The sequence below is a fragment of the Pithys albifrons genome, chromosome 25, assembly GCF_047495875.1.
Source record: "Pithys albifrons albifrons isolate INPA30051 chromosome 25, PitAlb_v1, whole genome shotgun sequence".
Taxonomy (NCBI): domain Eukaryota; kingdom Metazoa; phylum Chordata; class Aves; order Passeriformes; family Thamnophilidae; genus Pithys; species Pithys albifrons.
Genome location: NC_092482.1, coordinates 6,544,122 through 6,571,520, shown reverse-complemented (window position 1 = coordinate 6,571,520; position 27,399 = coordinate 6,544,122). Strand labels below are relative to the sequence as shown.

General features: G+C 48.8%; 3 protein-coding genes and 1 pseudogene across 3 annotated transcripts; 2 read left to right on the top strand and 2 right to left on the bottom strand.

The window, feature by feature from the left end:
* Positions 1 to 714: 714 nt before the first annotated feature.
* Positions 715 to 1,452, top strand: LOC139682646 (feather keratin Cos1-1/Cos1-3/Cos2-1). The gene is made up of 2 exons (XM_071577121.1): positions 715 to 757; positions 1,127 to 1,452. The coding sequence occupies exon 2, from the start codon at positions 1,147 to 1,149 to the stop codon at positions 1,450 to 1,452; it is 306 nt and encodes a 101-aa protein (XP_071433222.1). The 5' UTR covers positions 715 to 757; positions 1,127 to 1,146.
* An 18,647-nt stretch (positions 1,453 to 20,099) lies between these two features.
* Positions 20,100 to 20,399, bottom strand: LOC139682596 (feather keratin Cos1-2-like). Its single transcript, XM_071577054.1, has one exon. It carries the CDS (start codon positions 20,397 to 20,399, stop codon positions 20,100 to 20,102), a length of 300 nt encoding a protein of 99 aa, XP_071433155.1.
* Positions 20,400 to 21,891: 1,492 nt separating this feature from the next.
* On the top strand, positions 21,892 to 22,613 carry LOC139682595 (feather keratin Cos1-2-like; annotated as a pseudogene).
* A 3,202-nt stretch (positions 22,614 to 25,815) lies between these two features.
* Positions 25,816 to 26,115, bottom strand: LOC139682594 (feather keratin Cos1-2-like). The gene has a single exon (XM_071577053.1). The coding sequence runs from the start codon at positions 26,113 to 26,115 to the stop codon at positions 25,816 to 25,818; it is 300 nt and encodes a 99-aa protein (XP_071433154.1).
* Between the last annotated feature and the right edge of the window lie 1,284 nt (positions 26,116 to 27,399).

The window sequence follows — 27,399 nt, the reverse complement described above, 5'->3', positions numbered from 1 at the left end:
CTCTGAATAGACATAATTGAGGCCTTTCAGTAGATAAAGGGGCTTATAAGAAAGGTGGAGAACAACTTTTTATGGAGACAGATACTGATATGACAAGAGAGAATGGTTTAAAATAAAAAGAGAAAAGATTTAGATGAGATGTTAGGAATAAATTCTTTACACAGAAGGTGGTGAGCCAGCGGAACCATTTACCCACAAAAGTTGTGGCTGTCCTATTTTGGAAAGAGTTTAAGGCCATGTGGGATGGGGCCCTGGGAAACCTGATGTAGTGAGTGGCATCCCTGTCCATGATAAGGGGATTCCTTTCAACCCAAGCCATACCATGATTATATGATTCTATGGCTGCTGCAGTTTCTGCCTAAAAACAACACTTCAAAAAACTCCACTAGAGTGATCGAGATAGGATCACTTCCTTGCTGTGGAACCACCTAGCACATAAACTGAGTGTTCTGCATGCACTTCTGCATTCCTGCCTTAGAAATCCTGGGGCCTTTAATCCCAGGGATCAGAAGAAACCTCCACTGGGGCATAGGTATGGAACAAACCTGGAAATGAAAAGGTACTAGTGCAGGAAATGAAAGCACAGCACATATCATTATCTGTACTGGTTTGCATGTTAGATGGGCTTTTGGGGAAATTGTTACCTCTGCAAAGGCCGCCCCGGTCCTGTGGCAGTGAAGGGCAGGTATAAAAGGCAGCCCCAGTGCCTGCTCTCTCATCCACTTCTCTTACCTCCTTCTGCTTTGGAATCAGGTGAGTTTGAAGCCTCTTCTCCTCCTCTTCCAAAGGGAGATCTCCAGTAGTTGCTGGACATCTCAGCTGACTTTGGCTTTCTCATATTTAGGGTTTGCAGCTCTTTGTCATGAGAGGAAAAACGGGGGGCGGTTGTCATAGAGAGAGGCTGAGTTGTGACCGTATAGGCTTTTGGTTTATGCCCTAGGAGAGAGTTTCTTTGGGTCAGGTGCTCTTTGTCGGGCTCTGGCCAGATGAGGCAATGAAGACCATGTGGCTGCTGGCACAGTCTCCATCTTCCCACTCATTGATGCCACTTTTGTGACGGGGTTACCAGGCTGCTTCAACCACCCACCACTCCTGTGCTCTGTTTCCTGTCTGCCCTCTGTTCCAGGTGTATCTCCAGCCCAAGACATGTCTTGCTACACCCCTTGCCGTCCCTGCCAGCCCTGTGGCCCGACCCCGCTGGCCAACAGCTGCAATGAGCCCTGTGTCAGGCAGTGCCAGAGCTCCACCGTCGTCATTGAGCCTCCTGCTGTGGTGGTGACCCTGCCCGGCCCCATCCTCAGCTCCTTCCCTCAGAACACCGTGGTGGGATCCTCCACCTCCGCTGCTGTTGGCAGCATCCTCAGCTGTGATGGAGTGCCCATCAACTCTGGGGGCTTTGACCTCTCCTGCATCACCAGGCGCTACGGTGGCAGGAGGGGCCTCCCCTGCTAAAGATACTGACGAGAAATCTTGAGTAACTCATGGTGTTGGGCAGAGGATCTTGGTTTTGTGTGCTGTTTGCTGGATAGCTGACCAAACTTGCGTTTCTCTCCCTTTTCATTGTTTGCTTTGGTTTCTCTGTGCTTCAATGTTCCTCGAAGACCAGCTTGTTTGGAAGTATCTAGTTTCTCCCCTTTCATGGGACAGGCAGACAAACATCATACAGAAATGATTCCACAGACAAGGAGTGCAGACTCTCCGAGGCCCTTGGTGCTTCCTGCACTGCTGAGCTCCACTTGCAGACTGTTTCCCTCTTTTTTTCATTAAAGTTCTGCTGCATTCAAGTGTAGCCCCTGTGTGGTCTTTTCTTTTGCCAAAGGAAAAAGGTGTTGTTCAGTGGTGGAAGTGTGGGAGGGCAAAGGAGACCCTTGTCCCTTTACAGAGGAATGGAATTTTGGGGTACTGTGGAGGGGACAGCTCTTTAGCTCACTTAGAGCTGAGGAAGACATCCCTGGCTGCTCTGCTTCCGGAGACCATCAAGCCTTGTCTTGATGTGTCTCTGCCCATAAATGCTCAGAGAATTGGAATATCCTGAAGCACTAGCAGCCCCATTAGCTCTGGGGGAAGAGTATTCCTCTTGTTATGGCTGGAGCTGCACTGAGGTGTTGAATGTGAGGCTCCTGGACATAATTTGCTCTGAAGAATATCAAGAGCTGGAATGTGAGAAGCAACTTTTGTGTTGGTCCATGGCTTCTACTTCGTCTTCCTGTCCCCTCCATGTTCCAATAAAAAGTGAACACAAATATCCATTGAGCACTTTCTTTCCCCTATGCTGTGTTTCTTTAGCTCAGGATATGTTGAGTTTGAGGTCTCAGCCACTGCCTGACACAGCACCAGGCTGATAGGCTGCACTTATATATTTGGCATTGGCTTGAATGTGATGCACGGACATGTCTCATAGTAGACAGCACTGACAAATGCAGTGAGATCAAACTTACTCAAGCGCAGTCTGGATGAAGCTGTCAGGACTTCTCAGCCTTTCTCTCAGCCCACAAAGCAAAACCTACCCTTGTGAAGTCCCTAGATTGGAGGGAGAGCCATGTCCTGTCCTGGAGAAGCAGGAAGTAGGGACTGCGAGCCATGCTTATGCATTCCTAATATTGGTTACACTGAATTAAACTAAGGTTCTAGACCTGTGTGAAACCATCCTTGCTGGGGCCTGGAATCATCATCAGCAGAGTGTGAGCTTTGGAGGAGTAGGAAAAGGAGGACTGAAGATACAGATGCTCACCTTCCAGTGTCTATGGTGAGGACAATTCTCCTCCAAGTTTGTTCTGTTGTTGTTTATTGGGAAGTTTCTTTCATCAACTCCCTGGAAGTTTTCTCATGAGAACGCCTCAACTTTCTTACTATACTCCGGAGAGGTGCTTGAAAACATAGAAGATGAGATAATATAAATACTGGACTTGTGAGACATGGGTTTTAACCAATTAAAGATTCTAGCGTGGTGGTGTGAGACCTTTTTAGCCAATGAGATGTAGTTCTAACCCTATATAAACTGTGTGCTGTGTGCAATAATTGGTCTTCACTTTAAACCTCATAGGCTTGTTGGGTGAACTCCTTTCTCTCCGCAGAAAATTGTTTACTTTCGGCATTCAGCTGCATTGAAGTTCCTCCTGGCTACTCTCTGTAGCTTATGGACAGAGCAGTGGAGAGTGACACTGCAATAAGTAGAGCAATCCCTCATAAGAAGGGACAAACAGACACACACACTTGTGGACATCAGAATGGAATTATGCACAGATTTTTGCACAATTGTACATTGATACAATCCCAGCTGCACACAAGACAAACAAAGTCACAGCCATCATGGCTTCATGAAAGGAAAGTCCTGCTTGTCAAATCTAATTTCCTTTTATGACAAGGAAACCCACCTGGTTCATCAGGGGAAGCTGTCGATGCTGTTTCTCCCAGGATCCTTCTGGACAAACTGTCCAGCCCACAGCATAAACACATCATGTGGTGGGTGAGCAATTGGCTCACAGGGTGAGCATGGAGGGTGACAGTATCTGGGATGACGTCAGACTGGTGTTTTGTCACTAGTGGTGTTCCACAGGGCTCCATCTTGGGCCCTGTGCTCTTCAGTATCTTCACAAATGACTTGGACTCAGGACTGCAGGGAATACTGAGAAAGTTTGCAGACAATCCAAAACTGGGAGGAGCTGTTTAATTCCACAAAGGCAGAGAGACCCCGCAGAGAGACCTCAATGAATTAGAGGACTGGGCAATCACCAAACATAGGAAGTTTAACAAAAACAAGTGTCAGATTCTGCAGATGGATGCAGCAATCCCAGATGTATGGACAGACTGGGAAATGAGATGCTGGAAAGCAGTGCTGGGAAAGGGACCTGAGGGTCCTGGTTGATGGCTAGTTGGCCAAAAGTCAGCAGTGCCCTGGAGCCAGGAGGGCCAACCATGTCCTGAGGAGGGGCATTACGCCCAGTATCACCTGCCAGGTGAGGGAGAGGATTTTCCTTTCCAGTACTGCACTAAGTTTAGGGGCAGTTTTGGGCACTACAATATTAAAGAGGCATTAAGCCATTAGAGAGGGTCCAAAGGAGACCATGAGTATGGAGAACAGCCTTGGGAAAGACCTTGAGAGGAAGCCTTATGGGGAATGGCTGAGGGCACATGGTGTGTTCAGCTGGAGAAGAGACTGAGGGGAGACCTCATTGCAGTTGCAACTTCTTTGTGAGGGGAAGAGAAGGGGCAGGCACTAGTCTCTGCTCTTTGGGGACCAGTGATAGGACCCCAGGTAATGGTCTGAAGTTGTCTCAGGGGAGGTTTAGGTTAGGTCTTAGAAAAAGGTTCTTTCCCCAGAGGGTGGTTGGACACTAAACAGGCTCCCCAGGGCAGTGGTCACAGCACCAAGGCTGACAGAGTTCAAGAAGTTTTGGATACTCTCAGGCCCATGGTGTGACTCTTGGGACTGTGCTGTGCAGTCCTATGGGTTGGACTCCATGATCCTTGTGTGTCTCTTCTAACTCAGAAATTCTATGAAAGAATGGCAATGAACCATGGCCTCTTCCATGGACAGCTGAAGGTGATAGTGGCAAGGATAGAGCATTCTGGAGAAGAACAAGGCCCCAGACGTGAGCCCCACACACTGGTGCAGAAGAGAAGGAGAAGAAACAGTCCAGCAAAATTTTTCTGGATTCATTATTGCGCAGGGTAGCCCAAGACTCAGGAGATGAGCCACTTCTTGCCAATAGGGGCACCAAAGACCCCTAAAAGGGTGATCTAGACTGACATAATTTGCTTTTACTAGACTATTTCAGCATGTGAGATGAGTCCTCTTCCCACACTGATATGTTTTGCTCCAGAAATGCTTGGGTGTCTCATCTTGTCTCACACACACACACACACCCACACACCCACACACACCCCAAAAACAACAACAGCCAAACAAAAACAACAACAAAAAACACACACAAAAATTTTTCAACTGTATTCACTGGGAAATGTGCCTAAAGTAAAGCAGAAAATGAAAACACAGACATTGAGGAAGCCAAATCACAACACATAGCATTAAATGGGATGATTTGCATTTAAATGGGATGTTCTGCAATCAAGGTATGTTTCTCAGAGAATTATCATGTCTACAAGGGTTGCCTCTGGCAGCTTTGGGAAGTAAAGGTCCATAATAAAAGCCAGCCCTGCTCTTCCACTTCTCTTACCTCCTTCTCCTCAGAAATCACTTAAGACTGAAGCCTCTCCTCCTTCTCAGCTTTCTCTAAAAGAAGATCTCACCTTCACAGACCTCTAAAGTTATTGCAGTCTCTTCTAGAATGGCTCTTGGGGCTGCTTGTCACGGGGGAGAGAAATGGAGGGAAGCTGGGACTGTGTTCAGATGGCATCTGGACTCAGGACTAGGCAGTAGCTGCATAGAAGCTGATGGTTCTTTTTAGGCCTGGCAGAATGAGGTGAAGAAGCCCTCATACATCCCTGTACAGCCTCCACCTCCTGGTCTGTCTTGTGACTTGTCTCCCTCATGGTGTGGTGACAGGGTGCTCCTCACACATCCCCACATTTTGATTCCTCCCTGCCCTCTCTCCCCATGCAGTTCATGCCCTATAACATGTTCTGCATAAAGCAATGCCAGCCCTGCAGCCCTTGCTGCCAGCCCTGTGGCCCGACCCCGCTGGCCAACAGCTGCAATGAGCCCTGTGTCAGGCAGTGCCAGAGCTCCACTATTGCCATCCAGCCCTCTGCTGTGGTGGTGACCCTGCCCAGCCCCATCCTCAGCTCCTTCCCACAGAACACCGTGGTGGGATCCTCCACAGCTGGCAGCATCCTCAGCTGTGATGGAGTGCCCATGAACTCCAGGGGTACTCTCCTCTCCTACATCACCAGCTGTGTCAGACCTCTCCTACATCACCGGCTGCTGTTGTGGCAGGAGGGGCTTCCCTGTTAAAGCCATTGGCAACAGCCTCAGATAAGGACCCTCAAAAACTCAGAATATGACGTTGGACAGATGATCAACTTTCATGCCATTGTTTTAAGAGCAGCTGATCATCACTGGCTTACTTTACCAGGGCAGACTAGAAGGGTCAACCTGGGCTCTGAAAACCTAGCCATTGTCTACCTCGCCTCTCTTCCACTCACCTGTTTTTTGCTGTTTCTTCTGTTGCCTTCTGCTTCCTTCAAAACATGCTGTGAAAACTCCAGAAACCAGCATGGAGCAAACTTCTAGAGTGTCTTCTGTTGCTGGACAGGTTAACAAATACTCTGGGAAATCTGCCAGAAGAAAAGGTAACAGGTTTTTGGCTGCTTCTTGCTGCACCCCACCCTTTGGCCCTATACTTTGAATGATCTCATATTTTTCTGAAATTCTTCTTATGTCATTTACGTTGTCCTTCTTCGGAATTCTGTCAAGTGAGGAAGCCATTGCTTTGTGGGTTGAATTACATGGGAGCACAGGGGAACATTTCATCCCTCCTAGAGGCATTGAAAGGTGAGACACATGTAGTGAGTCTTCTTTCAGGCACTGCATCTTGAAGCCATAGAGGACATCTCTAGTCACTCCACAGCAAATGGCCATCAGTCACTGCCTTGCTGCATCTCTGCTCAGAAATACCCCTTGGCCCTGGAGCCCACAATGTGAACAGGAACCCTGACAGCTCTTGTCCTCGAGAGAGGAACTGTGGGCATGTGGGAAGGCCAGAGGAGGTCAGCAGTCCCACAAGCTCTTGGGAAGGGTGCTCCTTTTGCTTTGTGTGAATCTGTGTTGAACAAGGAGGCTCACAAGGAGATGATGCCAAAGAATAGCAGGAATTGGTAATGGGTTATATTCCAGGGTAGGTTCATAGAGATGCTGGAAAAGTGACACTAAGCATTGTCAATAGTTTAACAACACAGTGTCCTTATTAACAGGGGTGATCAAGTAATGGGAATCCAAAAGAAAGAGAAAGAGGAGGAGGGAACAGGAGCCCCACATGTAAAATATCCCTTGCTCACCCAAGGATTACTCACATATGTTGCCTTACTGACCAGGATGCTCCCCAGAGGTAGGGACTGCATTCTCTAGGTGTCAGCTCACTCACATGGATAGCAGGCATCCCTGCTGTCCTAGGAAACATTGTCCTTTATGTGAAGCAAGCCAACCCAAGATAATGAGCCATCTTCCCCTTTACTCAGTCTGCTATTGATGTCTACCTGTGCAGGTGTGGCCAGAACTGCCCATGTCCAGGCCCCAGGCCCCACCCTTTTGTTATGTATGGGCACTTCTTCTGCACATGCATGTAGGCATAGGAATTCCCCTGGGCATAGGTAGTATCACTTGGGGATCTTCAGCAAATGGGTCTGGGGCCATCCTTCCTCTCCCTCCTCACCACTTTCTCCTTCCAATATCCTCTAAATGCTGTCAGACAATCAGAGAGACCCAATTAATTTTAGTTTATACAGAGCTTTGCTCCCAAGGCCCAAACTTTTGCTTATCAGTGTTTGTTCTCTATAACTTGGTAGGAAAAGAATAAGGTTTCCACAGCTGTCTGGCAAAACCAAAAATAATAACATCTCCTTAATCACTGATACGGGTTAATAGCCTTGAGAATGGCCCACAGTCCCTACTCTACCTTCCCTCCATCACCTGATCCAGGGACCATGGTCAGTGTGCCTGGTCATGGGCAGCAGGGACAACTTCCCCATACAGCCCATTCAGCCTGCAGTGCAGCCTCTGTCTTGGCTCACCTGGTGCTACTTGTGTGGGGCTGAGGTGTTCCCCAAGGCAGCTGTGGAATCAGCTCCCCCAGACCCCATACTGGAGTCATGTGTCCCTGTGAACCCAACATCCCCTTGGGTAAGGCAGCCACAGGACACTGTCTTATGACAAAACGCATAACAATGTTCTGCCTTTTCTTCCCCAAGGGCAGAGCAGCTTTCTGGAGGCCCAGGAACTCTACAGACCCACAAATGCCACAATCCTGCTCTTCTCTGGAAAAGGCTGTGGGAGAGCAGATACTCCCAGCTGCACTGACACATGGCAGTGACAATGGACTTGATCCTGTGCTCAGCAGGATATCTGAGTGCCTGAATGGCACAGGGCACACACCAGTCTAACCCTAGGACACATACTGGCATGCCTTCCCCTGGGCACCAAACCCCTCCAGCATTCCCAGAGCCCTGGGACTGAAGTGGTTCCTGAGTTTTAGCAGTACTATGGCTCCCCACACATAGATCAGGGCCCTCCCATACCTGCAGACCCTGGTGCTTTGTGGTGTGGGGATTTTTCTCTGGCAGAGACCCCACACACTGCCAGAACCATGGGACCATCATGAAGGACGAGGTCATTCTTCTGTGCTTAAGGCTGCCCAGATGGGAAGGAGCTTTTGAAGAAAATGACCTGGGTCATGTTAGTGGACACCACACTGATAATAAGGCAGGAATGTGCCCTTTTCTGAATATAGGTTAATGATAACCTGGGCTACATTAAGAGGAGTGTTTCCAGCAAGGTAGAGAGGGTTGGTCCTTTCCCTCTACTCAGCCTGCTGAGGCAAATTCTGGAGTAGTGGTTTCAGTTCTGGGCTCCTTAATACAAGGAAGCTATGAACATAATGGAAAGAGTGCAATAAAAGGTCACAAAGATAATTAAGTAAATGGAAAATCTATGAGGTCAGGCTGAGAGAACTGTAACTGGGTACCCTAGAGAAGAGCAGGCTTGGGGGAATCTTTTCAGTGGGCTGTGGATTGACCTTGGCTGGCTGCCATATGACCACCAAGGTGATTTATCACTCCCCTTCACAGCTAATCAGGGGGAGAAAGTATGACAAAAGGCTCATGGGCCAAGAGAAGGACAGGGAGAGATCACCTTGAATTTACCATTATACGCAAAATAGACTCGACTTGGGGCGAGTCACTGTTTTCTAATCAAAATCAGAGTAGGATAATGCAAAATAAGAACAAATAAAACCTCATTGTGCCCACCCCTCCCTTCTTCCTAGGCTCAGCTTCATTCCTGACTTCTCTACCTTCTCCCACTGAGTGGCACAGGGAGACAGGGGCTTGCAGTTTCTTGTCTCTGCTGCTCCTTCCTCCTCACGCTCTTCCTCAGCTCTAGCATAGGAACATTTCTTCACAAACGTCTCCAATGTGAGACCTTCCCAAGGCTGCAGTTCTTCACAAACTGTTCCAGCACTGGTCCTTTCCACAGGGTGCAACCTTTCAGGAACATCCTCCTCCAGTGTGGGTCCCCTACAGGTCCTACCAGTAAACCTACTCCAGCAAGGACTTCTATACACAGACCCACACTTTCTCCCAGGAACTTATTCCACATGTCTCTAGGCCATATCTTCCTTCAGGGTACATCCATCTGCTCTGTCATGGGGTGGACATCTGCTCTGTCATGGGGTGCACCTCCGTGGGCTGCAGGGAAATCTCTGCCCCAGTGCCTGGGGCCCTAATGTCACATCCTTCTTCACTGACCTTGGTGTCTGCATGGTTGTTTTCTCTCACACAGTCCCCCTCTCTCTCCCAGCTTCTGTTGCACAGCAGTTTTTTACCTCTTCTTAAAACGTTATCAGGAAAGCAGTACCAACACGTCTCAGCTGAGCTCTGACCAGTGGTGAGTCCACCTTGGAGCCAGCTGGAATTGTCTTCATCTGACAAGTCGCATCCTCTCACAGAAGCCACACCTGGAAGACCCTTTGGTACCAAAACCTTGCTACTCAAACTAAATACACTCTATATACAAATAACTGAAGAAAAGGTGCAAAGAAGACTCTTGTCAGAGGTGCCCAGTGACAGGACCAGAGACAATGGTCACAGACTGAAGCACCGGAGGGTGTGTCTGGAACATCGAGAAACTGCCTGAGCACTGGAACAAGTTGCCCAGAAAAGTTTTGGGTTCTCCATTCTTGGAGATCTTCAGTAGCCATCAGGACATGGATCTTGGCAAATTGTTCTGTTTGCCCTGAATCAGAAGAGCCATTGGCCTGTTCCAGTCTCAAACATTCCATGAAATGGTTCCCCACAGTGCTGTTTACAAAATAACTTTTCCCACAGTTGCACTGGCCATCCAGATAGCAGAAAATGAGTGCTTCCAGTGGATGCCCATGACCAAAATCTACAGAGGAGGCTTTTAAATTTTCATGCTGTACTCTATAGTCATTGTATCCAGGCTTAATTAGATTCTAAAACTTGTAGTCTGTGCTTTGGCCAGCCACCTGTTGAGAGTTTATTCTTTTCCTGCCAAGTTATGGGCAAACAAGCACTGATAAACAAAGGCTTTGGCCTTGGAGCAAGCTGCTGGCCCTTCAAGGGTATTTGAAGGAGAAAGTGAAGGGGGGAGTGATGAAGTAAGCCCCCAGATCCATTTAATAAAGACCCTCTGGATCATAACATGCAAGCTCAGGGGAGTACCAATGCCCACATACATGCGCAGAAGGAGTACCACTTACATAACACGGGGAGGGACCAAGGGCCTCTGGCTGGGCGGTGCTGGCCATACCTGCCCAGGTAGACCTCATTGTCAGATTGGGTAAAAAATAGATAGCTCATGCTCAAGGCTCACTTGCTTCACATGAAGGACAGGGTTGCCTTTTGGTGGGGACACCTGCTGTTTTTTGAGCCTGCCAATGCTTTGAGGATGAAGTTTCTGCTCTGGGATGTCCTGGCATTCTGGATTCTGTAAGGCAACCTCATGAGTAACACCTGGGTGAGTGGGGGTGTTACACGTAGGCCTTATTTCTCTTCTCTCTCTGTCTTACTTGGGTTCCTGTTTACTTGGCCACCTCTGGTAGTAACATACTGTTTTGTTAAGCTATCAATGGTGTTTTAGTTTCACTTACTGCATCCTTCCAAACCTTCCCTATAACAGTAATAAATCACTTTCTTCTTCTTCCAAAGGGGCCTCAGTGCCTGTTGCCCACTTGTCCTAGTTCAGCAGGAGGGACCAGTTAACACCGTGTAGGGGTGATCAAAGCTGTGTATTCTACCCCTTTGGGCAGTTAAATGCCTCCCTGACATCCGATCCCGTCAGATCTCGGAAGCTCAGCAGGGTCAGCCCTGGATTAGTACTTGGATGGGAGACCTCCTGGGAAATGCCGAGTGCTGTAGGTTCTAGTCCTGAGGACTTCACTGGCACCGTCCAAGCTCGCTCGGCCGTGGCAGATGAACCTCAGGACTTAAACGGTGGGGCCAGTTCTGCGCATGCTGAGCCTCACCTAAAATCCACTGCGCAGGCTGGAAGGGCTCACCCACGTGGGGACAGCCCTTCCCAAATCTTTGTTCACGAAGTTTGGCCATACATACATTCTACCCCCTTTATTAATTCCCCAAGGACAATGGACCATTAGCAGCAGCTGCCCAGGGAGCCATTATCACCTTCACACCCAGCCTGAGGGGCCGTGGCTGCTAATGGGCCGTAAACGGTTCAACAATACCCCATGACTCCCAAAGTTAATCACCCATTGTGTGAGTCCCCGCCCAGGGGGAGGGACTGGGTGCTCCCTGAGGGTACATAAGTGGTGGGTAAGAAGACCTCGGGAACTTCTCGTCAGATCCAGAGGAGCAGCAGGAGGACAGGAGGACATCACCGCTCTCGACCAGACCACAGCCCTCACCTGCACCAACAGGTTTTTCACTTCCTTTTGCTTTGGACTTGGGGAAACCATGCGGGTCTCAGCACAAGGGCAAACAAACCCCCTTGGGTTTGTGCCCCAGGATACTGGGTTATACTGCTGCCTTTTGTGAGTTGGAAGCAATTTCTCTTTGTGTCAGTGTACTTATTGTAATATTATTATTAAATTTTAGCTCTGACTTATAGTCTCTTTTGTGGTGAGTTCATTTCCCCTGCTGGTTCGCCTTTAAACCAGCACACCACTTCTGTTTGTTTCTGGTGATACAGTGGTGTAATATCATCAAGTTTTTAGGGTTGCTGTTGTCTATATTTACACTGTAATAGCATAACATGGTAACTGATCCAACTGATCCCTCAGTGCCTCAAAATTGATCTTTCCTCTGTTTGATATGTTATTTAAAGTGAAGCCTTTAACCTCAAATTTACACTTTTCTCTAGACTGCAAGAAGCCATAGGGTCTTAGAGCCTGATGAAACAAAATTCAGTATTTGTCTACCAAACACTTACCTGTCAACTCACTGATTGATACAGAGATGTAACAGAGCCTGTGTCAAAATAAACAAAGCCAATGGTCTTGCAGGGCAGGTGAGAGTTTGACTGTAAAGCTGTAGGACTGCATATGCTGTTGTAGAACAAGCTACAGAAATGTTAACATTATTCTCCAGGGTCATGTACCCTTTGCTGTAGTTCCATGAGTCAGTGTCTCTACCTCCATCAAAAAAAGCTGAGAAAAAGAAGCAACCATGCAACTTCTCTTGTTGTCTTACAATGTCGGTCCCTGAGTTGATCTGAGATATTTCCAAATTTTCTCCACACGTAATTTAAAAACAGTTTTGCCAATTGATATTTCCCAGAGGATGTTGGTGTCAGTGGTAGTGTTTGCTTACTATGTTGAGGCCACAAAATAACATCTTTCTGCCTGTCAAGTTGAAATGAATGCCATTTATGTCAAGTTTTATGTAGTGAATGGCATAAATGAATACCTCTGTATCCCACTAGATATTGTCTGGTTCCAACTCCTGCATCAGCTGGTGCCACTGATGAAAGTGCTCCACGGAAGCCATGAAATTGACTTTCACTTCCTCTGCCCCTGTTGCATTTTAGGGTGGGAGCCAAAATGGACTCACAAATGCTGCTTCAGAACTTGGGAGTGCAACAGGTAGCCTACACAGGGTAACATCCTCATTGTGGAGGGAGGGAGGGAGAGAAGGGAGAGACAGCATGTCCTCACACAAGGCTTCTGCTGGCATTGAAAAATCCTGCCCTGGAGATCCTGGAGCCTCCCAATCCCTGCACTCAGAAGCCTCTGTGAGGGAATGTGTGTGACATACACCAGGAAAATAACAGATCGTGTTGGAGAGAACAACCACACAGCCCACGTTGTTAGTTGGGATGTTTTCCAGGCATCCCAGGCACGAGAACATAAGCCATCTCTGGGCCTGGGACAGGTCAGAGCCATCACAAAAGCCAGTTCAACTCCTTGCTCTGTCATCTACCTCCTTCTTGTCTTTACAATCTAGATGAGCCTGAATTCCTTTCCTCACAATCTTTTCCTGGTCATGCAGATGCATGATCTTCCATCCAATGCCGCACTGTAGTGTTTCTTATTGTGGAAGGAGGAAGAAAAGCAAAGGTCTGACTCAGAGACTGTCTGGACCCCACCTGAGGAGGTCTGTCATTGAAGAAATAGGCAGCAGCCCCACTGGGCCTGGTGACACTTTGCAGTAATGTGTCTGCATGAGGCCAAGAAACATTTTTGTCTCACTGCCCAGTTTCTACCTCTTGGCAAGCACCAGTAAGTGCCTTTGAAATGCTCACAGTGAGGTGATGGGCTTGTGACTTGTGACCAACTGCTCCTCACATGTCCCAGTGCTCTGATTCCTCTCAAGTGTCTATCCCATGCGCATCTCCAGCCCCAAGAGGCTACACCTTGTGTCTACCCTGGCAGCCCTGCGGCCTGACCTCGCTGGTCAACAGCTGCAATGGGCCCAGTGTCAGGCAGTACCAGAGCTCCATTATCTCATCCAGCCCTCCTGTGTGGTGGTGACCCTGCCCAGTCCCATCCTCAGCTCCTTCCCACAGAACACCAGCTTGGATTCTCCAGCTTTTTGGGAGCCAAGCTTGTCCCAACTCCAGCCATAACAGCATGTCACTGTAGCATTCTTGCCTCCATAGGAGCTGGGCCTGGTCCCAGAACAACATTTCACTCCTAAGAAAATGACCAAGTGACCAGCAAGTGGTAAGATCTTCTGTAGTTATTCCTATCACCTATCAGAGGTGATGCCCAAGAGGTTTTTGATTTTTTTTTTCATTTTTATAGATTTCAGAAGTACTTGTAACTGTAGTAAAAGGCAAATTTAGTGTGCTAATATTTCTAGCAGCTTCAGTTCAATGTTTATACATGAACTGATATGATTTATACTGATATGCCACATATCACTAACTCAAATTCTTTTAGTTGTCTAGACATCTTTTCAAGGTAGAATGCTGAAGAATATCGAAGGCCTGCAGAATGAAACATAAACATATGCCAACAACCTTGGGTCTAAGAACACTGGAAAACCCCCAAGAGCCCTATATGTGCTGAGAAAGAGGAGTGCTGATCAAGAGAGGGTCTGACCGACCCCAGACTCAAATCCTGAGAGGGTGGAACAGGAGTGGGACTTGGGCAGGAAAAAGGTTAAACTGGAGATGTGTAAAGTAATGCTTGGATGGATCATATTATAAAAGCCATGGAAATTAGAGCTTGGGCATGTGCATGTCAATATGTATTCCTGTGGGCCCTGGGCCTGTTTTTAAAGGACTTTCACTTTTTATCTTACCCCACACTAACTTGGCTCAGGGTCCTGCTTTGTTGGGGTCTCTCATGGCATCAGAGGAGATATCAAAACTTCTCCAAAGGAGGATATGTGGCCCCTGTCTGAGACTGAGCTGTTAGTACCACTCGCTGTGGCTGCAGATCTTATGCTGTCATTAGACTTGATCCAAATACTCTCCCCTTCCCCACTTGGCAGGTGAAGGAGCAGGAAAAGCCAGAGATGCAGCAAGAGTAAGAGGCGAATGAGATTTCCGTAAAGGGGCACAAGGCCAAGAAGTATCAGAAGTGGATGGGAAATGTTTAGAGAAGTGTGAAATGACACACAAATAAAAAGCAGCCCCAGGAGAGACAGAAGAGTCTTGTCTCTATACAGGCAAAACAGCGGAGAGTAGTGATGCTACTGACCCTCCCACACTCTCCTCCATGTCTCTGTGTCTTGGGTTGAGCTGGCAAAATGCCAATTGTCCAGGACAGAGAGAAAGGGTTCCTCCTTCCCCCAACTAGCCAAGGGAAAAAGAAGAGGGAGAGGAAGAAAAAACCTTCAGTCCAGGATTATGCTCAAACTAACTACATGTATTTATACAGAAAGGAGAAAATTAAAAGAAAACTACAATATAACACACACTTACACAAGTTATGTATAACAGGAAATAATTTCCCACTTCCCAGTAAACACAAATTCTACCATTTTAACTACAAATCATTCTAGAGAAGTCAATTCTTCAGAGACAGACTTAAGCAGAGAGAAAAGCTAAGAACAAACATTTTACTTCCCTAAGATAACATGATGGTAAGCTGGTGCTCCGGGCTTGGGCCTCCCCATCCGTCCTGGGACGGCAGAGTGTCTTGCTGGGACCACAGCTGTGAAGCAACTGAACAAGCCACACCCACACACCAGCTCTTACCCCTTTTGAGATGATGCAGAATGGTATGGAATACAATATTATTGGCTAGAAGTCAGCTGACAATTTCAGGTTTGGTTTGAACTTTAAAGCCTAACTTCTTGGCTTACTTGGTTAAACCTATAACACTCTGTCATCAAAATATCCCTGACAGCATCTGCCCAGCTTGGCTGAGGCCTGTCCCCTCTCACAAAAGAGCTTTCTGAACAGTTCAGTGAATTCTTATGAGTACACACACGTACTCCTGATCCTGCCAGGCTGAAAACACAATGTCTGATGCACATTTCTCCTTTGCAGACCTAAAAGGGTTAAATAGAAGGATTGCAAGTTCAGACAGAGCTCAGATCATCCCACATTGATGAATTCAGCCTCCACAACCACCTGAGTGAAAATAAGTTTGCTGTAAGATGAATTTTCATGTGAATACCATCCTATAGTCAGCCTGGAGAGAACAGAGAGAGGAAAATTGTTGCAGGCATTGTCAAGACACCAAGAACCCTTGGTTCATCACTCCAACTCCCCTCCATTCAGGGATTTCCACTTTCATGGGAATTAGGGGATGCAGTTCTTCTGGAGTTCTGTGTCAGCACCATTATCTTCTCAAGAAAAGCCTACTATGGAAGATCCACCCTATTGGGGTTTTGAGGAAAACTCAGAGAACAAAATGAAGTTTTTTATTCAGGTTAGAAAAGAAACTTTGTGAAAGCAAGGCTGCAAGGCTGAGATGAGTCTCTGATTGATTCCTTCCAGCCCTTGCTGCCACGCAGAGCACGCAGAGAAGAGAATGGACAAGGGTTCTTTGTACAGCACATGGCAAATATTTTCCTGTCCTAGAGTGCACAGGGAAAGCAGTTCCAAAGCAGGGGTTCTTTCACCACTTTCTGCTTCTCAAGACACTGACATTGACCCTTTCTGGAAGAATACAATGTTCTGGAGGTCTCTGCATGTGCTGAGAAATAGTCCTGCAAGAGAAGTGCTCAACTTTCCCCAAGCTCAGCCTTGCATAAACACATCCCCTCTCTTTCCTGGAATCTTGCATAGCTCTGCAAGCTCCCTGCACCAGGGTGCCTTGCAGAGCACAGAGGTGCAAGGCACTGTCAGAGACCTCCACTTTCTCCACCTGCAGGACACTATATTTCCCTGTCGTGTTCAGCAATGTGGTGATATGGCTGCTCTGCCTGGAGCCAGTCCCTGCCCAAGATAAGAGCAGCTGTGGGGCTTGTCCTTGCCTCTGCTCGTACCAGAGCAAGACATTAAAGTTATTGGTCAGGTATGTGCAGATAGTTAGGGAGGTGCTCTTTCCTCTCCTGTGAGCTGTGCTCGTTGCTGGGTAATGCTGGTCTGCCCCACAGTACCTAGAAGAACACACAAGTCTGTGATTGTGCAGGGATGAAAAACCAGGGGATGGAAAGTAACAGAAGAAAAGATTTTCTGTGCTTTTCTCTGCAGCCACAACCAATCTGATGGGAACAGCAAGGCAGTTGGGTGTGTTTGGGCAGGAGGTCTGAGACCTCAGCTAAGCATGTATCCCACAGTAAAACAATGCTTATTATGTCCCACACGGATATCCCAGAGAGAACCAAATCTTCCATAACTAATACTGTGCTGCCCAAAGTCTTCAGAGAAGAGCCTGTAGTGCCTGGCCCTCCTGTGCTGGCTCCAGCAAGATGAGGAATTTGTGAGATGTTTAATCCTGCTCCTCATTCTTTGTCCTGTTGGAAGTATCCAAGGTTAAGGGAGGTAAAAGGAAGCTCTGCCATTGTGAACATGCAGGAGGAATGGATATCCAGGGAATGGTGCATGACATGTGCCAGACAGGGGAGAGATTGGGACACCCCAAGAATGTGGGTGGGATGAGAAAGCTTTAGTGTCCTTGTGTCAACTTTCAAAAGTCCTATCTGTTTGGGTTAAAAGGTGAGAACTGCAGAGAGAGAAAAGAACTTCTACAATACTTCTTCATCACATGTGTCTGTGAAATGCTGGGTCCAGGCAGATCAGAAGGGAGAGGCATAAGTCATTGAGAACTGAAGAAAGAAAGACCAGACAAGAGGTCTGAGATAATCAGCAGAGGAAATTTTTTTTGTCGTCTTATTTTTTAAAAAATTTCAAGTAGTAACAACATCAAGTAGCAACAGTAACGAACAATCTGTGTTATATAATGTTTCCTCTAATCTGACCTTGATTCAAGACCTGTCACTGCTTTGGCAGCAGGTGTCCCCATTGCTGAAACCACCGATGAGGGATGAGACAATGAGCCCTGGGAACCAAGAAGTCAATGCCAGACTGAAACATGGAGACTGTTGCCAGTGCTTTCCTTTGTTTTCCTTTCTTGTTTTCTAATTCCTTCAGCCTTCAGGTCCCACCAATAACAGCTTAGGGTGGACCTGCCTGTCTCTCTCCCTCTATGAAGCACTGACCCTTGCCTGCTCATGGTGACCTTTTCACTTTGGTGTTTTCCTGGAGACAAACTTTTCTGCATCCAGATTCTGTTTCTTTGTAGTCCTTTCCTTAGAGTAACAGAAGGATAAACTCTGTATTGGCCTCCTTCAGACCCTGGCCCTTGGAGGTGAGGACAATAGCTCTGGCTACTCCACAGCCGGGGATCATCAGCCCTTCTCTTGCTGCATCTCTGCCCAAAAATAACCTCCGTGGCCTCAGAACATCCCCTGAAAACCTCTGTAGGCCACCTGTAACAGTGCCTCAGCATCCCAACAGGGAGGAATTAGTTTCTAATACCTGATCTAAACTTACTGTCTTTCGACTTTACCCCAGTCCACTTTGACCCACCAATGCAGGCCTTCCTGCACAGCCCTGCCATTCATTGTGCCCATGTGATTCCCAGTGGAGAACACACATGTTCATAGCTGGGAGAAAATGAGATGTGCTTGGCTAAATATTTTTTTTATTTATTTATTTCCTGGAATTGATTACATAAAGCTACATACACTGTAGACCGGGACTAGCAAGAGGGCTCTTCAGAAACTGAACTTCTCTTGTCATAGCCAAGAGAAATGCGACTCACTAAAGGCTGAGTCAGCAGATCCAAATCAGACTTCTGTTTCAGGAGGCAGATGCGGGTTCCCAGAAGACCATGTTGCTTCTCTAACATTTTTGAGGGACTGTTCTGCTGTGCTTTAAAGAGTCCACGCTGGGGTACATGGGGTCCATATCCTGGGCCCAGGATGCAATGGGGCCATGGATCTATGCCGGGCTGCTCCTTCCTGGGCTTAGTAGCAATATTGTCCTTCCAGTGTAACTGGCCAGACTGGTCCTGTTTCCTGCAGAACCCATCATATTGGAGAGGAAATACATTTCTGAGGACACAGCCCTGCCCGTCATTGTGCCCATGTGGTGTCCAATAGCGTGCAAGGTCTGTTGGAGGACAGATCTCCAACGGCCAAGGATTGAAGACCAGGCAGACGCTGACTTGCTAGTGAGAAGAAAGGGTATACGAACACAGCTGGGACTGGCCCTTGGTCAGAGCACTGGGGGGGACAGGGAAGCTGAGTAACAGCAGGGTCATTCTCAGTGTTTGTGCTCTATATATACCTGTCCTGTACCGCTGAAGGTGCCCAGTGCTCAGTGAGATGGACGACAATGGTGTTTGTGCAGGAAAGCACAGGGTGTGAGTTCATGTGGTCCATGGAGTGTTGTTTGCCTGAGCCACTAGTTTGAGCCCAGCTGTGTTTTCAGGAGATTCCTTTCCTGCAACCAGGAGACCATGGACACCCAAGGAATGCCATGATTTAGAGTTGTTCCTGGGGCGGAAGTCCAAAGTCTAAAAACTTTTTATTAAAATCCATACCCAAATATGTGAACAGACAATGAAGCCAAAGGCCATTTACTTCCATTCATGGAAGGCGGACTCCTGAAAAAAACATGAGGAGTCAGGGGGTCACTGGCCTGCAGAGCATCCCCAGGTTACTGTGGACATGCTCAGTGCACCAACTGCCCACTTCCCCTCTGTCTGTAATTGGAGGTGTGCTGGCCAGAAAGTGGGCCTTCGGTCTCTGTGTGCTCTGCTGGGGCCATGGTAGCCCCTGGGGTGAAATGGTTCACAGGAATGGGGACTGCACTGCATAGCCTGGTTGTGGCAGATACTGATCCCAAACTGGGAATAACCTCAGCCCTGAATGTCTGGACATTCTCATGTCAGGCCTGTAGATGAAGTACGAGTGTCATCTATCTTGGAGAATGTGTGCTGCTCATGGACCCTAAACTGGGCAATGGAGGGCAGAAGGAAGACAAGAGGTAATGGTAGTGTCTGAGGCATTGTTGTTTCCCATGCCCACTGCTAACACTCTTTAGACCCGTGGTCTCCTAAAGCCCTTTCACTGTGGAGTTGACAGGGCTGATTTTTACAGCTCTCTCACAAAATGCACAATACAAAGTCCACTGCAGGAAGTCCCACCCTCCGCTTCCTCCATCTTTCTTCCCATATAAGACTGGAAGAGTTGTGCAGAATGAAGGAGGACTCAGAGACCCAGGCTGGGATGCAAAACAAATTTAATGAGTCTAAAGAAGAAAAAAAGAATGTGGCTCACAGAGGGCACCAGAAGCACCCACTAAGATGTAGTGGAGCTCAGGCAGCCTGTCCAGATCCCTGCCCTGCAGAGGTAGGGAAGGTGATAAGTTCCCGTGGACTGGCCTGCTAAGAGAAGGACAGCAAAAGAAAGAGATGAAAGAGTGGAAGAAGCAGACAATCTGCTGAAGCTCTAAATACAATGTCCCAAAGCACTATCTCCTGCCCAGAACCATGTTCTGAGGTCCTGCAGGTTCTTGCCCAAGGACGTTGCCAGAAGCTTTAGCAGGGCCGACATCTGTAGCGGTTGGTGATGCAGGAGAGGTCAAAGCCCCCAGAGTTGATGGGCACTCCTTCAGAGCTGAGGATGCTGCCAACGGCAGCGGAGGTGGAGGATCCCACCACGGTGTTCTGTGGGAAGGAGCTGAGGATGGGGCCGGGCAGGGTCACCACCACGGGAGAGGGCTGGATGGCAATGACGGAGTCCTGGCACTGCCTGACACAGCACTCATTGCAGCTGTTGGCCAGCGGGGTCGGGCCACAGGGCTGGCAGCAAGGGTTGCAGGGCTGGCAGCAGGACATGTCTCTGGCTCACAGGGACACCTGGGAGAAAGGGCAGGGAGAAGCACAAAGCAGGGACACATGAGAAGCAGCTCTGCACGCAATCAGCCTTCAGCCAGGGCACCTCGTGACCCACATTTCACTGCCCAGCTCCAAGCCCAGGAGACACCACAGCCAAGTTCCAGTCTCCCTCTGCAGAACGTCTTTCCCTTTCCCTCTCCCAAGAGAAGCAGTTCCCAGCCCTGGGCTAGAAGAACCCAAATCAGATAAGACATGCAGTGAGGAAAGACCTGGTCTAGAAGCAGGAGAAGGAGAAGAGGCTTCCTACTCACCTGATTCCTGAGAAGATGGAGATGAGAGTGTGAATGAGAGAGCAGAGACTTGGGCTGGCTTTTATAGCAGTCCTGCACTGCCTCAGGCCAACAGGCACCTTTGTGGAAGTCATAATTTTCTGACAGCTCATGTCAGGTGTGAACCTTCCCAGCTAATGGCAGGAGCTTTGTCCAGGTGTCCTGCACTGCTGCCATTTCATTTCCTGGTGCATTCCAGGTGCTTTCCTATATGAAGAACTCATAAGTGCCACGATTAGAGGCCCAAGGAGTTCCGGAACATAAACATGTCAGGCAGGTGATGTTCACCTTGTTCTTTTCTGAGTGGTTCGTCTGTGCCAAAGTTTTCAGGAAATGGCACCGCTCTTTTGTTTCTCTCCCACATCTCCAAGGACTGCCATATCAGGGGACATGACAGAGATTTTGGACCTTTTTCACTTCTACCATCCCTGCTTTCTCCCTCATATCTCTTGTCTGCACCTCTCCAGGCCACGCTGCAGGGGACCCCTCGAACACCCTCACTCTGTACAGCAGGGAGATGTACACCCTGCAGGAGCTCCACTGTATCTCAGTTGCCAAAGAATGAGGGAGGACTCAGGGGCCCAGGGTTGGATGCACAACAACTTGGGTGCGACTAAAGAAGCAAATCAGTTGGCTCACAGACGGCACCAGGAGCAGCCACTAAGATGCAGAGCAGCTCCTTCGGTGTATCAAATCTGCCTACCCATTAGAGAGAGGGAGAGTGACAGGTCCCCACTAGGGTGGCCTGGGGAGGCAAAACCAGCAAATTTAAGGCACAGAGAAAGAAGGGAAGAAGGGAAACACGTCCAGAATCTCTTTCAAGTCCCCTCACATGGCAGTCCTTGGGTACGTGGACCAGAAGCACAAGAATGGTGCACATTTCCTATCAACTTTGCCACTAATAACACCCTCAGAAATGATGAAGGTGAATATCACACACCAACACAGAATTCCAGAAGACCTTGATCTGAGCCTTCTGCCTGTGTTGATGTCTTTCTGCCAAAGAATCTCTGTGCCTCTTATCCTGGCACTTGAAAGTGCTTTCATATAGGAAGGCATGCAGAATTAGCCAGGAAATGAAAAGGCAGCAGTGCAGGAAACCAGGACACAGCCCCTATCATTAGCTGGGATGGTTCATATTTGACATGAGCTGTCAGGAAATTATGACTTCCACAAAGGTGCCTGTTGGCCAGAGGCAGTGCAGGACTGCTATAAAAGGCAGCCCAAGCTTCTGCTCTCCCATTCACCATCTCACCTCTTTCTCCTCAGGATTCAGGTGTGTATGAAGTCTCTTCTCCTCATCCTGATGCAAGAGCACGTCTTTCCTCTGTCGATGTCTCATTTGATCTGAGCATTAAATGCCTTGGAGCTGCCTCTCCTGGGAGGGGGAAGGGGAGAGAAGATGCTCTGCAGCGAGAGGATGGGATTTGGTTGAGGTGTCTCCTGGGCTTTGGTCCAATCAATTGTAATGTGGGCCAGGAGGTGCCTTGTCTGCAGGCTGGTTGGGTGCAGAGCTGCTTCTCATATGTCTGTGCTTTGCGCTTCTCCCTGGCCTCTCTCCCAGGTGTCCCTGTGAGCCAGAGACATGTCCTGCTGCCAGCCTTGCAACCCTTGCTGCCAGCCCTGTGGCCCGACCCCGCTGGCCAACAGCTGCAATGAGTGCTGTGTCAGGCAGTGCCAGAGCTCCACCGTGGCCATCCAGCCCTCTCCCGTGGTGGTGACCCTGCCCGGCCCCATCCTCAGCTCCTTCCCACAGAACACCGTGGTGGGATCCTCCACCTCCGCTGCCGTTGGCAGCATCCTCAGCTGTGATGGAGTGCCCATCAACTCTGGGGGCTTTGACCTCTCCTGCATCACCAACCGCTACAGATGTCGGCCCTGCTAAAGCTGCTGTCACTGTCCTTGGGGAAGAACCTGCAGGACTTCAGAACATGGCACTGGGCAGTCGATAGAGCTGTGAGACACTGCTTTAGAGCTTCAGGATGATGTTTCCTTCTGCCACTCTTCCATCTCTTTCCTTTCCTCTCCATGTTTCCTGAGTCCAACCCAGGAGGACCTGTCACATTTCTTCCCTCTTTGGGCAGGCGGCTGGACAGGCTGCAGGAGCTCCACTGTATCTTAGTGTCTGCTCCTGGTGCTCTCTATGAGCCACTTCTTTTTCTTCTTTGGACCCATTAAATTTCTTGCACATCCACGTTGGCCCTCCACAGGCTCCTTTGTTCTTTAGCAAGACATCCAGTCTAACCTGGGAAAAAGGTGGAGGAAGGCCAGGTTAGAGCTCCATATAGTGTCCTTTTCCTTGGACCTAAGGAAAACATCCCTTGCTATTCCAAAGCCAATGATCATCACAGACACCATGGGTCTAAAGGGTAGCTCGGGTGGGGACATGTAATGACAGTTTTTGGGAACAACCAACAACCTTCATTCTCCTCCACTCCATGACTCCATCAGAGGTCCATGGCCAGCACACAGAGGCACAGGCACATGAGATATGTATCTCCTACAGTCCCTAAACAGAGACAGGCAAAAGTGCTGGTCTGAGATGCAGGGCTGAAATAATAAATGAGTTAGGATTAGTATCTGCCACACTCAGGCTATGCAGTCAAAAATGACTTTTGGCTGAGTCTGTGTGAATGATTTCTGTCTTCACTATTAATTGAAAACATTTCTCCGACGTATGGATGTCTGTCCATCAGTGCCTTCCCGACTGAATCCATTGATCCAAGCAGTGACCAAAAGCATCAGTCAAAAGAAGACAGACCCTGGTGAAAAAAGGTTGTCTGCCATGCACAGTCCACAGAGCAGAGAGTCATAGAAATTTTTGGATGAGAATGAGTCATATGGTTCATCTAATGCAATCCACTTGCCAAGGGCATTGATGCTTTTCACTGGAACAAGCTGCTCCAAGCCCCATTCAACCTGGCCCTGAACACTTGAAGGGATGCAGCGACCATAACCTCTCCAGGCCACCAGTGTCAGTGCCTCAGCACCCTCACAGGGAGAACTTTCTTCCTAATACCTAATCTAAACTTCCTGTCTTACGATTTTACCCCAATCCCCTATTTTCCCCTAAAAAAGTACCTTCTGCGCAGACCGTCCTTTCATTGTGCCCATGTGGTTTCCAGCTGAGAACATAGACGTTCATAGCTGGGAGAAAATGAGATGTGCTTGGCTAAGTTTATTTGTTTGGGGATTTTCCGCTGGAATTAGTCACCTAAAGATACATACACTGTAGACCGGGACTAGCAAGAGGGCTCTTCAGAAACTGAACTTCTCTTGTCATAGCCAAGAGAAATGCGACTCACTAAAGGCTGAGTCAGCAGATCCAAATCAGACTTCTGTTTCAGGAGGCAGATGCGGGTTCCCAGAAGACCATGTTGCTTCTCTAACATTTTTGAGGGACTGTTCTGCTGTGCTTTAAAGAGTCCACGCTGGGGTACATGGGGTCCATATCCTGGGCCCAGGATGCAATGGGGCCATGGATCTATGCCGGGCTGCTCCTTCCTGGGCTTAGTAGCAATATTGTCCTTCCAGTGTAACTGGCCAGACTGGTCCTGTTTCCTGCAGAACCCATCATATTGGAGAGGAAATACATTTCTGAGGACACAGCCCTGCCCGTCATTGTGCCCATGTGGTGTCCAATAGCGTGCAAGGTCTGTTGGAGGACAGATCTCCAACGGCCAAGGATTGAAGACCAGGCAGACGCTGACTTGCTAGTGAGAAGAAAGGGTATACGAACACAGCTGGGACTGGCCCTTGGTCAGAGCACTGGGGGGGACAGGGAAGCTGAGTAACAGCAGGGTCATTCTCAGTGTTTGTGCTCTATATATACCTGTCCTGTACCGCTGAAGGTGCCCAGTGCTCAGTGAGATGGACGACAATGGTGTTTGTGCAGGAAAGCACAGGGTGTGAGTTCATGTGGTCCATGGAGTGTTGTTTGCCTGAGCCACTAGTTTGAGCCCAGCTATGTTTTCAGGAGATTTCTTTCCTGCAACCAGGAGACCATGGACACCCAAGGAATGCCATGATTTAGAGTTGTTCCTGGGGCGGAAGTCCAAAGTCTAAAAACTTTTTATTAAAATCCATACCCAAATATGTGAACAGACAATGAAGCCAAAGGCCATTTACTTCCATTCATGGAAGGCGGACTCCTGAAAAAAACATGAGGAGTCAGGGGGTCACTGGCCTGCAGAGCATCCCCAGGTTACTGTGGACATGCTCAGTGCACCAACTGCCCACTTCCCCTCTGTCTGTAATTGGAGGTGTGCTGGCCAGAAAGTGGGCCTTCGGTCTCTGTGTGCTCTGCTGGGGCCATGGTAGCCCCTGGGGTGAAATGGTTCACAGGAATGGGGACTGCACTGCATAGCCTGGTTGTGGCAGATACTGATCCCAAACTGGGAATAACCTCAGCCCTGAATGTCTGGACATTCTCATGTCAGGCCTGTAGATGAAGTACGAGTGTCATCTATCTTGGAGAATGTGTGCTGCTCATGGACCCTAAACTGGGCAATGGAGGGCAGAAGGAAGACAAGAGGTAATGGTAGTGTCTGAGGCATTGTTGTTTCCCATGCCCACTGCTAACACTCTTTAGACCCATGGTCTCCTAAAGCCCTTTCACTGTGGAGTTGACAGGGCTGATTTTTACAGCTCTCTCACAAAATGCACAATACAAAGTCCACTGCAGGAAGTCCCACCCTCCGCTTCCTCCATCTTTCTTCCCATATAAGACTGGAAGAGTTGTGCAGAATGAAGGAGGACTCAGAGACCCAGGCTGGGATGCAAAACAAATTTAATGAGTCTAAAGAAGAAAAAAAGAATGTGGCTCACAGAGGGCACCAGAAGCACCCACTAAGATGTAGTGGAGCTCAGGCAGCCTGTCCAGATCCCTGCCCTGCAGAGGTAGGGAAGGTGATAAGTTCCCGTGGACTGGCCTGCTAAGAGAAGGACAGCAAAAGAAAGAGATGAAAGAGTGGAAGAAGCAGACAATCTGCTGAAGCTCTAAATACAATGTCCCAAAGCACTATCTCCTGCCCAGAACCATGTTCTGAGGTCCTGCAGGTTCTTGCCCAAGGACGTTGCCAGAAGCTTTAGCAGGGCCGACATCTGTAGCGGTTGGTGATGCAGGAGAGGTCAAAGCCCCCAGAGTTGATGGGCACTCCTTCAGAGCTGAGGATGCTGCCAACGGCAGCGGAGGTGGAGGATCCCACCACGGTGTTCTGTGGGAAGGAGCTGAGGATGGGGCCGGGCAGGGTCACCACCACGGGAGAGGGCTGGATGGCAATGACGGAGTCCTGGCACTGCCTGACACAGCACTCATTGCAGCTGTTGGCCAGCGGGGTCGGGCCACAGGGCTGGCAGCAAGGGTTGCAGGGCTGGCAGCAGGACATGTCTCTGGCTCACAGGGACACCTGGGAGAAAGGGCAGGGAGAAGCACAAAGCAGGGACACATGAGAAGCAGCACTACACGCAATCAGCCTTCAGCCAGGGCACCTCGTGGCCCACATTTCACTGCCCAGCTCCAAGCCCAGGAGACACCACAGCCAAGTTCCAGTCTCCCTCTGCAGAACGTCTTTCCCTTTCCCTCTCCCAAGAGAAGCAGTTCCCAGCCCTGGGCTAGAAGAACCCAAATCAGATGAGACATGCAGTGAAGAAATACCTGATCTAGAAGCAGGAGAAGGAGAAGAGGCTTCCTACTCACCTGATTCCTGAGAAGATGGAGATGAGAGTGTGAATGAGAGAGCAGAGACTTGGGCTGGCTTTTATAGCAGTCCTGCACTGCCTCAGGCCAACAGGCACCTTTGTGGAAGTCATAATTTTCTGACAGCTCATGTCAGGTGTGAACCTTCCCAGCTAATGGCAGGAGCTTTGTCCAGGTGTCCTGCACTGCTGCCATTTCATTTCCTGGTGCATTCCAGGTGCTTTCCTATATGAAGAACTCATAAGTGCCACGATTAGAGGCCCAAGGAGTTCCGGAACATAAACATGTCAGGCAGGTGATGTTCACCTTGTTCTTTTCTGAGTGGTTCGTCTGTGCCAAAGTTTTCAGGAAATGGCACCGCTCTTTTGTTTCTCTCCCACATCTCCAAGGACTGCCATATCAGGGGACATGACAGAGATTTTGGACCTTTTTCACTTCTACCATCCCTGCTTTCTCCCTCATATCTCTTGTCTGCACCTCTCCAGGCCACGCTACAGGGGACCCCTCGAACACCCTCACTCTGTACAGCAGGGAGATGTACACCCTGCAGGAGCTCCACTGTATCTCAGTTGCCACAGAATGAGGGAGGACTCAGGGGCCCAGGGTTGGATGCACAACAACTTGGGTGCGACTAAAGAAGCAAATCAGTTGGCTCACAGACGGCACCAGGAGCAGCCACTAAGATGCAGAGCAGCTCCTTCGGTGTATCAAATCTGCCTACCCATTAGAGAGAGGGAGAGTGACAGGTCCCCACTAGGGTGGCCTGGGGAGGCAAAACCAGCAAATTTAAGGCACAGAGAAAGAAGGGAAGAAGGGAAACACGTCCAGAATCTCTTTCAAGTCCCCTCACATGGCAGTCCTTGGGTACGTGGACCAGAAGCACAAGAATGGTGCACATTTCCTATCAACTTTGCCACTAATAACACCCTCAGAAATGATGAAGGTGAATATCACACACCAACACAGAATTCCA